Raw genomic sequence first — 17,407 nt, 5'->3', positions numbered from 1 at the left:
GAACATATATGGAGGTTTACAGAAAGAGGACATAGCTGTTTTTCATGGTAATTGTATAGATTTTTCTGCCTTCTAAACAGAGGCAGTAGTGAAATTATTTCTGATTGATGTGATCGACAGGTTGGCATCTCTGTGCTTTCTCTATCCATATTTTTCACAGTAAGTTAAGGTAATCATAGCTATACAGCAGAGTTTGTAGAATGAGATTAATTAATGCTGCAAGTTTTAATGCCTACTTGATTTTCAGTTTGGTTTTTATTTTAAAAACAATAATGAAATTGTTTAAGCCATTCACCATATTAATGTGTGTACATAAAGGAGATAGTTATAAATATAATATATATTAATATTATATTTATAACATAATATATTAAATATAACATCACTTATGAAATATGACCTCACCTATGAAGGCTGCTCACTATAATTATGTTGGAAAAACTTAAGTAAGCTGTTAGTAAAATCTGACCTAGTCCTTATCCCACTGGGAACGACACTCAGAGTCCAGAATCTAATTTTGGTACCAACCTTGTTGTTCATCCTGCAATGCCAAAGTCAGTGGCTGTGCTGTCAGCTCCACTTACAGCTGGATTGATCATCATCATCATAAGGTTTAGATTACGTCAGCCTTTCTGAGGTCTGTTCCTTTCTTTGGCAGAAGATGCATATCCACTGAGGTTGTGGTAAATTTCTTTCTTTTGCTCCTCAGAAATCTTTGTTTGAGAATGTCAGGGGCTGATGTTTTACCTTTGAAGTATGATAATTGCTATAGTTACCTCTTTAAAAATTCCAGTCATCATTTTTTCTTCAGTTTTCCTTTGCTATGTGTGCAGTGAGTCTGAAAGGGATAGATACTATTCAGACTTTTTTAACCATTAAGGGTTTTTTTAGTGTAATTAAGCATCTTGTGGAAAAGAAAAAAGCAATTGCCTTCTGCCTTCAGGCACAAGTACATCAAAATATGCAATGGAAAACATGTGCATGACATTGTTAATATCGTGTAGCTTCTCCATACCCATAACTAAGCTAGAAAATTCTTATTTCTTGTGTGATATGCATATTCCTTTTGCTAGAAGGGCAATAGAACTATCACAGAGAGTCTGTATCTTTCATTAGGAGGCACACAGCTTAAATCCTTATTGGTTTTTAATCTGTTTCCTGTGGAGTTCTTGAAAATTCCCTTTGTAAAATGTAATGGCAACCAAGTGACAAAGTGACAAAAGGTAAAGGAAAAATCCAATATTTCATTACAGGAGTTAATGTGTGGGCAGACTCTGGGTGATGGAGCCTTCTGTATTTCAAAGGTGTCTTTCTGCAAAACTTTGTTTTGATTATCATGATCTGCTGTAAAAGAGTGGATAAGGGTCTATGTTTTTTCTCAGTGTTAGTAATCTGAGTTTTTATTGAATATGGTTACTTGATTTCAAAAATATTTTTGAAAATCAGTAAACAGAAGCATTTGATAAAATTTTCAAGTAGACTGGCTTGCTAGCTAGTTGGTATTTTAACAGCTATGAACAAGAAATAAGAGTAATCTAGCTTATTTTATTATTATTTCTCCTGTTCATTATTTTTATTTCTCCTGTTCACAGATATGGCTGTGTGGGCTATGCCAGTGGTTAAATTAAGTCCATTTTATTACTCATTACCCTATTGATTTCAGTCCTGTGGTTTGACTGTTAAAGGGTTAATTAACTCAATCCTTTGTAAACAATTAGAAAAAAAGAAAACTGATGTTTTGTGACTTTTGTAATCTATTGAATGTTTCCATTTGCATGATGTTCTGTATTTAATGAACCATACAGATTGCTGTGTTCCTTTCAAAAGAGTTTTAGCATTGGTGGAGTTTGTGATAAACACAAATTTGTATACTGTATGTTTACTGCTGTAATAACTCAGCTACTCCTATGTTGAATTGACATTATGTTGTCCTGCCTTCTTGGGGTTAAATGATGAAGTGTTTCTATGTGGTGAAGAATATAAAAGTATATATGTTCATTTGCTAAAGACTGAGTATTGGAAACTCTTCTTGTTGCTACTTTATGCTAAAAGCAAAAAAGTTAAATAATTCTTGTTTCCAGAAATGCATCATTTATTTTTAAAATTGAAGTAATTCTCATGTTAACTTTTCCTTGTCCTTGTAGACAATCCTAGATTAATACCTTGTGAGGGATTCATAAAGTCTGTGCTTGTACATGTGTAATATGATCATGCAGTCAAATGGTTGGGAAAAACACTCTAGTGCTGAAGAAAATAATTAAAAGAAACCAATATACTGATTCTTACATCTTTATGTTCCAATTAAAATTACAGTGTAATGCATAACTGTTCCAGTGAATAAACTGGCCATTTTTGTTCATTTAACACAATTCTGTCTGGTCTACTTCTATTTATAACAGTTTACAGTGTTTCAACCTGGCAATTATTTAGTTGTTAGAGATCAATGATTGTAAATTTAAAAGGTATCGAAAGGAAATTAAGAAGGGAAAACAACATTAAAGGAAAAGGGAATCAGAATTAAATCTGATTTAATCACCCCGCGCTGATACAGGAGCTCGGCCCTGGCAAGGTGACTGCTGCAGCTCCTCAGTGAACCTTGCTGCTCACAGGGTCCCTAAGGGGTAGAAAACGTCCAGCTTTGAGTCAGGAAGATTGTGGAGGAAGGATAGTCTGGAAACCTTTGAACCCCTCAGGGGAATCCCCAGAGCCTTGCCTTGGAAGAATACACCATAGAGTCTCCCTAGCTAGGCTGAAAGAAAAGACTTCCCCCGTGGTGCCATGCAACACTGCATGATCTAGCCCCGTTTTGCTTTCCCCCCATATGCTCCTAATTCTCGTGGTTTCTCCTTTCCCTGTTTCCCCATTCCTGGTGGCCTGCCCTGTGTCCCCTATAAGTCACTGCCACTTGCACTGCCCCTGTGAACTCAGACCTTTGGTTCCTGACCCCATACTTAACCACTGAGCACCACATGGTCCTGGGCTTTAGTCCTTGTTTCCCTTCAGCATGCTGGAATAAACCTTCACTGGAATTTATCATACAAAAAACCCTTCTTGCCTCTGTTTGCTGAGCTGGCCGTGGTGTGTGTGGTGTGTAGATTTGAGTGCTTTGCCTCAGTGCCTACCCAAGCATCTCTTTCCAGAAGAGATGCTTATTGGGAATAGATAGCAGCAACCACCATTTAAATTCCACGTTGCTACAGAATTGCATCTCCAAGCCTGCTATGATGTTTGGCTCAATGGGAACTACTGGGCAGCTGGGTTGGTCTCTGGCTGGCTGGGGAGGTGCTTTGGACAGTAACACAAATTGTGCGTGGTGACAGAAATGGACTCTGAGAGCTGCTGTTTGCCTAGGTTCTTCCCACTTGTCTCTTCTCTTCCTTTTTCTCACCTAGCAGGGGTTGTTCTCCCATGTTATCTTTGCTCATTGCAGAAATGCCTTGGGCAACAGTGTTCCACCATCATTTAGCAGAAATGTGACTGCTAGAATATTTTACACTGGGTACTCATTTTCTGTTTTAATTTAAGAGTTTCTGTGAGTTGAAAAAAGAAGGGGAAAGCAGATTTCTCTTATTCTTAGTGTGTTTTGAAACCAGTTTCGCAGAGGACTACCCTTTGTGGGAATGTTCTGATTTCAAAGAAATCAGAACATTTGTTTTGGGAAACTTCTAACCCATATTGCTTCTTCCCCTTCTTCTGTGTCATCCCTTCAGCTGGTCCTGGCTCTGACACGCAATGGTATGAGTAAGGTCACTGAAGTAAACTGGGGGAAAAAAGCAACAAACTGAAAAATACCTCAAAAAATGTAGCTTTTGTTTGCAAAGAAAATGTCTGTAATTTCTGCCTTGGAAGAACCATTACTCCATATTCTGACCATTGAACTGTTGGTTTTCTGCTATGTATATGCCAGATTTTAATGGAAAAGATCCTGAAGCTAAAGTTTACAGTGACTGTCACAGCAAGTCTTGGTTTCTGGATACCTCCCTTAGTAAATCCTTAGCAGTTTTACATAAAGAAATACAGAGCAATTCCAGCTGTACCTAAAGGCAACAGGAGCTGTGGTTTGACTCTGCTAACACCATAAAACACCGACAGGGCACTTGCAAGTGAGGCATGCAGAAAAAAAATTATTGCGTAATTCTGAACAATGTTGAAACCTATGTTTTATTTGACCAATAATAAGAAAAGAGATGCTAATTATGAAGGGAGCCTGACAGCCACATCCATCTAGCAGCCTGTGAATGACAAACATAGCAGATTTTATATATAGAACATATTAGAGGGGAGCAATGGAGCTAAAATAGATAGTCATAATTATGTGCATCCTGGGAAAAATATTTGGAATAAAGCCAGTTCTCATCTATTTGTTTATGGTAAAGGCACAGGCACAACTGCTTTCTTCTCAGTAGAAGGTTTGAGTGATTGCCTGGATGGAAGAAGTCTTAACTTTGCACAAAAATAAGGCTCAGCGCTATAGTTGTCAACTCAGCAGAAGCTTAATAAAATATTGACCTTTGCAAGAAGGATTTTCTTCTTTCTTTCTTGACTAGAGTGGTATATTAGAAAGCCCATATTTCCTTCATTATTATTTATATATTCTCTTGTATCATAGTGGAAGTATCCAACTTCAGGAATCTGATTTCTTGTCTGCTTTTAGAGAAAAAAAGTTCACTGTAATAACAATTTATGATTGAGAAAATATTATTTGTGAGAAGCTTGATATGAGGGGAGGAAAGAAGGACTTTCATATCATTTAAGTGAGTTACCAGGAAACATTGGAAATAAATAATGAGACAGTTGTATCCATTTCAATTAATTCATAGGATTTCCTACCTGTGGAGGGTTTTCACATTTCTACGCACTGATTATGTCTTTTAAGGAAATTGATTTTTGCTAGTCAATGATGTCATATTGGTTGAGCTATTAAAACAGAAGCTATTTACTCAAATTGGACACGTGATATGGAAAACAACACTGAGTGCAGAGCTTCCTTGAAGAGCAAATTCTGAATGTAGAGGATGTGAGCCCAATATTTGGTGACCAGTTTGTGATTCAACTTCAGCCTTGCAAACCATAACATTAGAACGTATATAAACACACTCAATACAAATACCAGCAATCTCAAAGTCTTACACTACTGGAAAAGAAAATGCTTCTGTGAAGCCACCATGGCTTTCAAAGGTTTTTGTTATCTTAGACAAATGCAGAGTAACTCTTTTTATCTTCACAGCACTCTATGCATATTAATTCTTTCCCAAAACATCTTTGCAAATTGGATGCTGTTATCTCTCACCTACAGATAGGCAAATTAGGAGTGTGTGATGGGAAAACATCAACACTCAATAAAGTGATTACATGTAATCCTTCACCTCTCCACATACCTCACCCTGAAATACCAAAGTGGTTTTAGATGTGGGTGGGAAGGTGAGTAGTTTACTCCATGTGGTACATACACTGCCCCAGAACCTGCATTGCTCAAGGGCCAGAGTTGGTTCAGAGCTTGTTTCCTGTTTCTGCAATGCTTAGTATTAGTAAAGCCTTACTATAAATAGGTGGAGTTTAACATCCTCTTGCTGGTTTTAGTTTCTGTGGACCTATGCCCTGCTTCTGACTGTCTGCCAGGCCTGTAAACCAAAATGGCAATTTGACTCACCAGACCCAAGACAAAAATAATGCCTGAATATGGGAAAACATTTCTTTCCCCAGCAAGGTTAGCTCAGTAAAATATAGATGCTCTTACTCTGGCAAAGAACATGAATTTCCTTTTAAGTGACTAGCACCCATTAAAAGGGTGTTCAAACGCCATGAATATAAATCTGTGGCAAAGCACAAATGAAGATTCTGGAGGTTCTGAGGTTTCAGACCCCTCATCTGTGCAGTTGTGCTTAGTTTATCTCTGCTGAAATATAAACACACGGCACATTTCAGTGTGAAAAGGTACAGCCATTTGCAGTGCATAAAGCCTTGCATAGATATACACGATAAAGATTGTTTGAAGTACTAAGTTCCAAAATTAGAAAATGTTAGATCTCAGAGGGTAAAAATAAGTTTTAAAAATTATAAGTATGAGCAGAATGTTATTTTTTTGGATTCAAGATAAAACAGCAAGTTTAAGTGGAAGACTAGCAGCATTTATATCCTTTTCAAAGTCATATAATAACATTTCATCCCAGAAACATCCAAGGGAGACTGGAATGCAGAACAGAATGGAGGAAAACAAGGGAGGAAAACTTAAGAGGAGTCTGCAAATGCAGCAGCAGCTTTGAAGTCTGCTTTAAATCACCATAAATTATTAAGAAGCATGCTGAAACTCCTGTGCATGTACCATATGCCTTTTTAGAAGTAATACGAAGTACCTGACAGCTTGGTTTTTACAACAAGGGAAAAACCCAAAGTTAAGGCAGTATTGCAATAATATTTTCTTCCAGAGCTGGAAGTTATAATTAGGCCTTTATTTTCACAACATGTTTTATCAGCCATATGCTCTGTCTGTGTTGACTTGCTAAGCAGAGAACCAAAACATTTTGCTTTACTGTTTAGGTAAGCATTCACAGAGGGACAATGGTTAATATTTAATGTATCCAGCACCTTAGCAGTACATGACTCTTCAATCACAGAACCTCTCCTTTGGAGACAGATGGAGGGAGTTGGGGTTGTTCAGCCTAGAGGAGAAAAGGCTTCAAGGAAATCCTAGAGCATCTTCCCACTAACACCATTGAAGTGTCTCAAATGACCAAGTCTTTTTAATTTTTTTTAACTGCTGATTGTGTGGCTGTTGATTGTCACTACAGAATAAAAGATGAAATAGAAAAGTAGAACATTTTCTCGAGCATAGCTTGCTTTCTCTCTGCTTTCTGCTAACATGACCTTATGGAAGTTTGTTTTCACCTGTAGTTAATGCAAATCAAAGCTAAGCACTGTTGCTAATGGTATCTAAATGACTGACATCAACTGGATAGCGAGACACATTTCATTAATCTGTGGTGACGATAATGAAGAATATTCCAACTTCTAAAAGCAATCAGTCTCTGTTAAATGGATGCTGTTCTGCAAGACTTACCTAACAAAACTGATTAGAGTTCCAATTACTCCCTCTGAGCAACAATCCTTCAGTAAAACTAGGGGATATGTTTGATACCTTTATCTCAATGTATTTTCAGTAAATTCCAAGAATTTGCTTGGAATAGATCAAATGCTTCTGTGGCGCAAAAAGAGGGATGAGACAAAATCACCAACAAGGCAATTATGTAGCAGGGATGTTTCTTCCTTTAATTATCATAGCTGTTCTTGCAAGCTACATGTTAGCACCCACCTGTGTGACAGAGGGAGAAACCCTGGCTCTAGGGGGATAAAAATGGGAGTCTTTATTACAGTAACTGGAAGTGGACAAAACCTGCTGCTGGATTGTCCACATGATTATCTTCAATGGGGCCCAAAAGAACAACAGGGAGCAAGAGATTAAACACAATATTGTTCCCTGTTACACAGTCAAGCAAGGCAGAGCAGAGATTTGTATTATATTGTATTATATTGGAAGCATTGTTTGGATGAAAGAAGCCTGCCATGGATTTTCTTCTGAGGGCTATCTACCCATCCAGTTTTGTCCCAGCAGTTAATACTTGGGATTTGTCTGACCCCTCTTAGATTGCTTGCTGTGGGTTATTTCTGATGTTTGACTCCAATTCCCGCTGTTGACCCTGCAGCTCCTTCCTAAGATATGGCAGTAAGGGACAGAATAGCTCCCAGTGCGTTTTTTGGTGGAAACCAGCATAATGCCACACAATGAAGCTCCCCACCCTGCTCTGACACACACACTGGGAGCTGTGCAGGGAACAAGCACCAGGCCTGAGTCCCTCTCCTCTTTGTGAGCCACGCCCCAGGCTGAGAAGCAGAGCCTGCAGCCTCAGGCTGAAAGTCACATTAGGTCATTGAGTGCTGGGTCCTGTGCCTCCACCATGATTTGAGGGAGGTTGAGTATCTGCTTCAAATTTGCTTGCTTAGTCTGTGTATCTCTTTCATACACTGCAGTGGCTTTGTGCATTGTAGCTGCTGCTGCTGTTGGAAGAGACTTTTCATCTGGAATGTTTGTGAGGGTCTGAGATGAGTGAAATTCTTCTGTAATTAGTATCCTACTCAATCTTTTGCTCTACCGGTTCTTGTTCTTCATTATACTTCCCTGCTGGCAGAACTGGTTTGTGGCTTAAATGCAGTTCACAGAAGATTCAAACTGTTTGATGAGTTATACAATAACTTAGGCAGGACTTGGCTTGCTTACCTGTGTATTTAATATGGATTTTCTATATTATATCCTACCTTCTAATTCAGGTTTTATTGGGAGTTTCATACAGAACTAGAGAGGCAGCTTTCTCTCAGACCTCTGACAAGTTGCTGTTTGAAATGAAAAAATCTGTTTGAAATGAACTATAAATAAGTTGAAGTTTTTAATGTTTAGAAAGCTTTGTAAATGTTCTGGTGTTAGGTGTTGAGTTCACGCATCTTCTTTCTCAGGGTCCTGTGGATTAACGCTCTGAAAATATGTTACTATACAGATTTTCTGTAGGGTACAGCACAAGACAGTACTCAGAGAAATCAAAGCTAAATGCCTTGGACTGAATCATGGGACAGATTTATAGTGCAATTATGGAGAAAGTAAAGTTAAATTCCAGCAGAAATAAAGAATCTTGACCAATGGCAACAACAGAAATGGTCTCACTCAAGGAGCTAGTAAAAATCAAATCTTCTGAAGGTTACTTCCATTAGTAAAAGGTTAATCCAAAGAGGTTTACAGGAGGAACAATGGTTTACATGCAAAGTGATGCATTTGTTTTCTCACAAACTAAACAAAGATTGCCTGTAAAGTCCTGTTTCCCTGAATGCTTTGGGTCTCCAGCAGCACGAGATGAATGCTTCCAAGACTTTCACACACCAGAAGGGCTCTTTCCATTTTTTCTGGAGGCTGTCTTGCCAGCTGTCCTTGCTCTTCTCCACCTCTGTATGCTTCTGCAGGGTTCCTGTTGTTCCTTGCACATGCAAATAGGGGACAGTTCAATCAAGTCTCCACCACTGCATTTCTCACCACTCCCACAAACGCCTTGGAGCTGGATGGCCCAGCTATTGCCCTTGGCCATGCCATGGGTTGGCTGTGGCTTGCTGGTGACCAGGCACCAGAGGGATGTGTAACTTCTCCTGCACTTTTCCTGGGGTGAGAGGTGTGCTGCAGGGCTCTTAGCCAAGCAGTGCCATTTTCTGACCTTGATATGTTTTAAGTAGCATTGGCAGTACTGTCTACATGTAAGCTTATTTTTCTCTTCTCATGTCCCTTCTCCAGTTATTACACTAATCTTTTAATCATTTAGGGTGATGTTTTCCAAGATAATACCTATCTCTGATTGACCTTTTACACTTAAAGTGTTTTTCCTTTTGCTGATGTTGCCAAAGGACGCTGTGTCTGAGCCCAGAGATGGAGAAAAGAGGAATTGAGAGTGCACAGAAAAGGAGGAAGGCTGTGCCAAAATGGGCGGAAGTTTCTTAGCCTGTCAAAGCAGGCGGAACAGAGCAGTTGCTGGTGAGCAGCAGCTCAGAGCCAGCTTGAACCTGCTGCTCCCTGTCTGTGTGTAACTAACTGAAAAGAAGAGACACAGTAAGCTACTCTGGGAACCCTCCACCACACTGCAGCCTACAAATGCTCTGCAATTACCATGAATTTACTGTCTGCCTGCATTTCCTCTATCACAGGCTGTCACCTCACCTCTTGAAATATGTCAGTGTGCTTCAGGGGGATTTTCTCAAGAAAAGGAGCTTTTGTGACCAATTTTCTGATTCCACAGAGTTGGCATGATTCTCTTTTCTGAGGTGAACTTTATTTTCCAGAGTGATACTGTAATAAGTTAGCACTCACTGATAACATCACACAGAACAAAATCAGCACAGTTCCTACCATTTGGTTGAGATTTGTAGGGTGTGATTGCCCTTGCTTACTTAGCTGCTTTCCTTCCAGGAGCAAAGCTCTGTGTTTAAAGAGGTAAGTACAAAGTTCAGTAATAAGTGATACATATGCCCAACCCTAGTCAGGTGACTGAAGTCAAGACATAAGTCAGTCTTTTATCTCTGAGTCATCGGGTTGGTGTGTGGTGTTTTTTTTGGTTTTTTTTTTTTTTGTATGTTTACTGACGTTAAACCTAATGTTTGCAATTGCAAACAGACAAGAAGGATTCAGGAAGTGATCTGGCTGCTTCATTTTTATCGGGAACTGAAGCGGGTGGCTGTAAGGTATTAAGCCTCTTCTGGCAGATAATGATTATGGAGACCAAAAGAGTGAGATCACTGGCACATAGTGGCAGATGTCCCAGCTGCACCAGTTCTTCCCCCCCTGCTCACTGCTGGCAGTGAAAGCAGAAGATGCGTTCATTTGGCTTCCACTTCATCATCCTTCACTGCTGCATGTGTGGTATGGGAAGAACCACCTCATCCTCTCTCTCCTGCCGTGCCTCTCAGGGTCAGACTCTGCTGGTGCTTCACACAGGTGGTCCCCTGACATCAGCAGGTGGTGTGTTACTGTCCTGCAGGCCAGGAAAGCCTCCTGGAAAGGCTCAGCAGGATCCTCACCCTGCAGCACAGGGCTTGGAGGAAGCTGATGCCCCATCTCGTGGTTCCCCCTGCATGTGGCTGCACTGTAGGCACAGCTCTGTGGGTACTGACAAAGGTATCCTTGTCTCTTGGGAGTCAAGGAAGTTGTGAAGTCAGCAGCTTACCTGAGCAGTCCATAAAATCTCATTTTAGAATATGTAAAATCCTAGAGAAGTGGCTGTATGTGTCTTGCCTGCCCACTTCCCATCTCTCACAGTGGTCAAAAAGAGATATAAGAGCAGGGTAAGTACAGAGGAGTACTTCCACAGAATATTCTCCCAAGCCTCAGCAATTCATGTGTTTCCTGCAACCAAAAGTTGTGTTGGACCTCTGCCAAAGGGATATCATCCCTGGAGTGTAACTCACTGCACTCCTCTTTTGTGAGGAAAACCTCCAACCACAGCTGATGGCAAATGAGGCAGCATGTTCCAAAACAGGAGGCCACCTTTAGGGAAGCCCTAAAACCTCGGGTTTCTAAAGGTGAGGAAACCCCTGTGTAGTGGGAGCACTGCTTCTCAACTGGTTTGCCCCAAACTGCACCTCCTCAAGTTTCCTGACAAACTTCAAAGCTCTTAACAGACTGCCCTCACAGTGGCACAGGTGGAGATGCTCTTCCTCTGAAGATGGTGTTTTGGTTAACCAGGTAAACAGGTGCTTTTAGACACTGTTGCTGTAGAAGAGATTGTGATCTCAAAGTGACATGGCCTGCCAATTGCCTTTCTCAGGGGTGAAAATTTAGAGACTTTGGCAAAGAGGCAAGAGCTTTGGCCTGGATGGAGTTATTGTTGATGAAAGTACTGCAGCCCTGGCATCAAAACTCACTTTTAAGTGCTGGGACTCAGAGATGCCTTTGGGAATGTTCTCGCCGGACACGGGGTACTGCGCTGCGGCCAGCTCTGATGTACACTGACAGGCACGTCTGACAGGGGCTGGGCTCCCCTCGCAGGGCGGGGGCGGGAACGGGCCCGGGGGTCCCGGCGAGGCTCCGGGAGGAAGCAGAGCAGGTGCGGTGCCCGCGGGGGAACTTGCTCCGTGGGAGCCCGCCTCGGAGAAAGCCCCGGGACCCGCCGGGCCGGGCGCGGGGCTGTGTGTCACTCTCCGGGACTCGCCGTGCGGGCGGGGAGCCCGGCCCGGGGCAGCACCGCGGGCAGGGCTGCGGAGGCGGTGCCCGGCAGGTGCCGGGGACCGGGCGGGGCGGGGAGCGGCGGCAGGTGAGCCCAGCCATGCAGGCGGGCGGCGAGCGAGGCGCTGCCCTCGGGGCGGCGCGGGGGGCCCTGCGGAGCCCCCGGCCTCTCCCGCCATCCACCTTTCTCCGTTTCTCCGCCGGCCCGAGGATGAGCTGGGCCGAGGGCGCGGACTTCAGGAGGGTGGCGATCCGCAGGAAAGCCAGCGCCGCTGCCGGTGCCGGCGGAGCAGCGCCCGGCCGCCCCGCGGGAGCGCCGGCCCGCAGCGCGGCCGCAGGTAAGAGCGGAGAAGGGTCCCCCTGTCCGCGGGTGGGCGAGGCTGGCTCCCCTAGGCTCCCCTGGGCTCCGCTGAGCTCCGCTGGGCTCCGCTGGGCTCCCTGCCCTGCCGGGGACGAGCAGAAGGCGCTGTTCGCTGCCACAGCCGGGGCAGGTCCGCGCACCAACTTCTGCCCTGCGCGGCCGCCGCTCGCAGGGGCGAACTCGGGGGCTTATGAGGAGAAACCCGCCGGGCCTTCGGAGCTCGTACCTCCAGTACGAAATGTACTCAAGTTGTGCTTTCTACTCATATCCATGTTTGTTACATTGTTATATATTAGAATATTATAACGTGTACTCTCATTTTTATATCTAGGACTTTTGTACTAGCAGTTCCTAGGATGACAGGAAAGCAATGTTCCCCCTCTCACAGACCATGTCTTGCCCCTCCCCAATGCCTCTCTCTTTTCCCCCTTCAGCAACAACCTGTGCCAGACTCGTTTGACGCGTTCCGCTTCAGAAGGCAGCTGCATAATATTGCAAGGGACAGTCAGGCTCAGGCTGGTGACCTGTTTCACCTCGGCCACCCTCAAGAAGTGCTGTTGTAAAATCTGAACTTCAGAAAGTTGTCCTTTATCAGCACGTTAACACACACGCATTTCTTGGTCTGAACTCTGTGATGTGACAGTGATGCGCTGTCCCCATGCTTGTGGTGTCACGGCGTCTTGGCTTTATGGGTGTGTAAGGGCAAAGTGGGTGAAGTAAAGCTTGAAATCTCTACCATATGGTTGTTATGATGTTGGGAATTATGACATGCCAAATACTAGGATGGGGTATTTTGCTTGGGGACAGTCTTTCCATGACTTCCTGGGCAAGAAGCCTGCTTAATTTAACAATTAGTATGCACAGAGAAGAATAGACTATCACCATGCTGTTCACAGGGTCCTTTATTTTAGCTTTAATGTGTAGTGACTTTGGATTTGTGCATGAAACCACAATTTTTTATTGGTGGTGGGATTTTTTTTCCCCAAGGCTTTATTTACATTGGGAAAGAGGAATTGGTAATTGTGTTTGCAGCATGTTGACTTGGATTTTCATCTTCTCAAACAGAGGTATACTTACAACCAGCACTCTGTGTTTTCTATTAGTTTGCAATTTAGTTTCTTTAGTCTTCTGCAGTTGCTCTCTGTTACCTTAGGCTGCTGGGTGGTGTATTTATACTCATCTACAATCTATTTATTGTTGCTCTTTTCATCTGTGCTCACACCAGCTCCACGAGGTGACTTATTTACTAAATATTTGTGCAAGATGTAGCCTTTCAGTGTGACCATCCTTGTCGGCTTTTGGGTTGCAGGAGGGTCGTGAGAGCCGTGACAGGAACAATATCCTGCTAATCAAATGTCCCTGCACTGCAGTAACCAAACTCACGGTAGTTTCTTGTGACTTCTAAGTAGGAAAACCTCACAAATTAAGATAAGGAAATGAATTCCAAATATGTGGAAAATAAAAGGGAGATTTGGTGATGATTTCTCCATATAAGTGTATAAAGCCTCTCTTTTTTCCCATTCATAATCCATTTCTCCCAGAAAATGAGATGAAGGAATCTTCTGAACATGACTTCTATTCTCACAGAGGAACTTTGGCTCCCTGTGTGCTGTTCCTGTCGCAGAAATTATTGGAGCAAGTGCTTCAGCATCCTATAGCTGGATAGCTTTGTAGCTTCCCTCTCTGTAGTCAGAATATGACTGCACTTGTTTCTGTGGCTGACAAAAGTTCACCAGACTGCCTTGATTCTGCAATAAAATTAATTCACAGTTGCAACATGAAGTTAGATGTGTTCTTTCTTCTATTAAAAAAAAAAAAAAAGCAAGGCAGGTGTTAACGCTTTTCTGGCTTACAAAATACTAACAGGATCTGAAAAGGGTTTTCTAATGCAGCACTATGCCTTTGAGCTGCTTGAAAATCTTACAGGAAAGGAGTTAGTGTGGCTCATCTCCAATCTTGTCTCTGCCAAATGTTGTGCAATATGAGAGTTACTGACATTACTGCCTGGGGGACAGTACTCAGGCAATTGTCTCAGATCTGTATCTGGAAAGGAACTCAAGAAAGTGGATCTGTTCTATGAGCTGTAAATGCACTTGAAGCAATTCTGGATGATGCATATGGCAAGCTTATCAGAACTTTTCTCAAACTAGTAAATTGTATGTTAATTATTGCAAAGACATAATAAAGACTATTGTAACTCCTGTACACTCAATAGCTGCCTCACAGCTTTTGACATTGGATTGATGAAGGAGGGAATGTCAAAGCTTTTATGTGCTGAGAAGCAGAAGATCAAGGAGTGTTTCCATTCTTGGTGTTGCTTGAAAGCATTTGTGATGCTGAGTCGAGCTACTGAAGTGTTCTGTTACAGCATCAGCCTTTTGTTGTGCACTGCAATCAGTGTCTGACATGTAACAGAAAAATCTTTCTGCTATTCCACATACTATAGCCCAAGTTCACCTTCATTGTCACATGAAAAGTGGCAATTATATTTTATTAACCTGTGAGTTTGAAAAAGCTTGGTGTGTTTGACCGCCTACAGGACAAAGCAAAATTTATCTCATTAGAAGTCGACTTTTATTTAGAAGTTTAGACAAAAGAGTACATGAATCTTCAGAAATACTTTGAAATGGATGGAAAAGGTCAAACCTGGTATCTGGAACCAGTTTAGGGAAGGGCTTTATGTGGAGTAACGCGATTAACAATCTGTTTTTGAAGGGAATAACTGTTGTGGATTGGTGTTGGGGTTTTTTCCCTGCTGAATTAGAATTCAGAGTTTGTGTGACTTGAGTGAATCTTTACATCAAGTGTGTGTGAGCATGTTAACTCAGAATTAGCCTCCTGCCAAGGAGCAGGTGTAGGCCACAGCTTGGTTGCTCAGCGCTTTCGCAAGTGGAGAGCTCTGAACACAGGGACACAGTAACTCGCTTTCATAGCAAGAAATAGCTTACTCCTGTCATCAGCACAGTCACCTCTGGCCTTGCTGCACATAAACCACATTAAATTTTGTGGCATCCAAATCTCGCACCTGGCTTTGCACACTGAAGTGCAAATTTGCACCTTTTCTGGAGAGTTTTCCTCTGACCATGGGCTTCTAACTGTGCATCTGCTGGCACTGTGCTGTGTGTTGGCAGTCTCAGACATTGCAGAGTGCCTCGTGGGAAGCTGAGGTGATTTGCATTCAGGACAGCATTCACTGCAGCAAGGTGTCTTCCAGCACTGACAGGAAAAAAAAATAGTTCCCTGCTGCTGCTGTTGTATCTCTGCCTGTAAATGGGTATGAAATGGTGGGATTATGTTAAAGGAAATTCAGTAATCTTTTGGGTTTCCACCTTGGAGTAGGAGATAACTAAATGAGACTCTAATAGCATGCTGCTCTAGTCTTTGAAAAATGTCTTTGTTGCTTATTTTTTAAATGCTAGAAGGACAACTGCACCCTGCCTGACAGTTTCTCATTGTTGTTGTTTTACCTTTGAAAATATAGCAATGGACATTGGATTTTGATTCTTCTTGTTTCTGGCTTTGTATAACCCACTGCACTTTGTTGACTGGTTTGCAGTGTTTGAAAATTTGCTATACAATGTGTTCAGGGAAAGCCTATGCAATCATTAGGGCTAATCTTGGCAGTGATTTGCATCTTTGGGTGCATTAGAGACCACTGACAAAGGAAAATAGCTGCTTTACAAACCTTCCTGGGAATCGGAGGCTTTTTGACATTTTTCTAAAGTTGAGCTTTATCAAGGAGAGTTGATACTTTAGAATGTTGAGAGAGGAAGATGAATATGAGGAAATTGCTTCCAAATATTCCTCTCCCTTCAAAAATGAGGGAAAGTAAAGCACAAACAGTTGCTTTTTACAGAACTTGCATGAAAATATATTTTTCTCTCAATAGAGAGCTTCCTGTTTCTGTGGGCCAAATTAATCACCTCTGCCTCTTATTGAAGCAAACGTGGGGAAGTGCCAAGAAGTGTAACTTTGCTTTTACCATTTCTTCCCCCACTTTTCCTCCAAGCACTTAGGATCACAATAATCCCCTTACAGCCAGTAAGAGTGTATTATTTAGTCCATACACTATCCAGTCAGGTCTATATGTATTTTGGGTTGGCTTGATGTTTCTATTTAACTCTTGTCTGACAATGCCTACTTTACCCAATAATTCTTGTTGACCTTATAATATTGACTTCCTGATGATCTGGATGTTGATTTCCTGAAATAAATTAAAATTTGTTTGCAGTGATTGACTTTCAATTAACAATACACAAGAGTTCAAGAGAGATTTGCAATTTGACATGGGTTTGCTTGTGTGGTCCTTGCTCTAGAGGCTTTTAAAATATAGCCTGAGAGGCCAAAATCACTGAGGTTGTGGTAAGTTACCATTGCTGAAATGCTTCTAGGCTTTGCTAAAACTGGGAAAGTAATAATTTTTACACCAGTAAAAATTAATTTGTTGTAGAGAATCATAGGAGTGGGTTTCTTTTGTAGATAAATTAATAAACGTGATTGGGAGATTTCTGGATTGGAAAAGGAGAGCTTTTTCAAGGAATGAGTTACTTCTGGGTAAGAAGTAAAATCAAATATTGACACAGGAAGCTGTTAATAAAAAAAAAAATTGTGATTTGCCCTTGGCTATTATTTTGTTCCTTTTTTTTGTCAACACCCATGCTGCTTAAAGCTGCAGTTATCAGACTCTTCCCCCACTTCTTAAATCCCAGTGAGGGACTATCTCATCTCCAGCATTCCAGTCAAAACCCTGTTCATAACTGGGCATTATTTGGCACTGTTTGTTGGTATGTCTTGGGTACAGGGAGATCTCTGACACAGCCTTCCAACTGCTGTGTTTTGCACTGTTGTGTCTTAAAGCAGTGTTATGCATTTGATATATAAGGTAAGTTGTCTCCCCAGGATGAAGGATTTGTCAGAGGGAAAGGGAAAATATGAATCAAGGAAATTTTAAAATGAGGCACTTGTGGGCTTTTTCCTCTAGTTCTTAATATTGGATAGATTCTCTTTAAAACATTTCTGTCAATTCAATATTTTAATCCCACTTCTGGCTGTGAATTTTGTAGCAGAAATTCTCTTTCTATGAGAGGAAAAAATGGCTTTCTCTTCCAGAACGGGATACTGTGTATATTAGTTGTTCTGAATATAAGGCAGTCTGGGATGAATATTTACACTTAGATGATCAGAGTGAACGTTTTCATCGTGTTAAATCTGTGAATAAACTTTGCCTCCAGCTACTGACGGTCAAAACATTTTAATCAAATGAGTAGCAGTGGACAGCTCGATATATTCAAGCCACTGTC

At 41.8% G+C, this 17,407-nt stretch overlaps 1 protein-coding gene across 1 annotated transcript in view; it reads left to right on the top strand.

Annotated features, from left to right (window-relative positions):
- The first annotated feature begins 11,796 nt into the window (after nt 1-11,796).
- Nucleotides 11,797-17,407, top strand: part of FGD4 (FYVE, RhoGEF and PH domain containing 4) — a 99,186-nt gene continuing 93,575 nt past the window's right edge. The window contains exon 1 of the mRNA XM_063395612.1: nt 11,797-12,084. Coding sequence (XP_063251682.1) covers nt 11,847-12,084 — 238 coding nt within the window. The 5' untranslated portion in view covers nt 11,797-11,846. The remainder of the gene's footprint in view (nt 12,085-17,407) is intronic.

Source organism: Prinia subflava, chromosome 4 (genome assembly GCF_021018805.1).
Source record: "Prinia subflava isolate CZ2003 ecotype Zambia chromosome 4, Cam_Psub_1.2, whole genome shotgun sequence".
NCBI classification, from domain to species: domain Eukaryota; kingdom Metazoa; phylum Chordata; class Aves; order Passeriformes; family Cisticolidae; genus Prinia; species Prinia subflava.
Note: the sequence above shows the minus strand (reverse complement) of the source record. Positions and strands in the feature narration are given on the sequence as shown.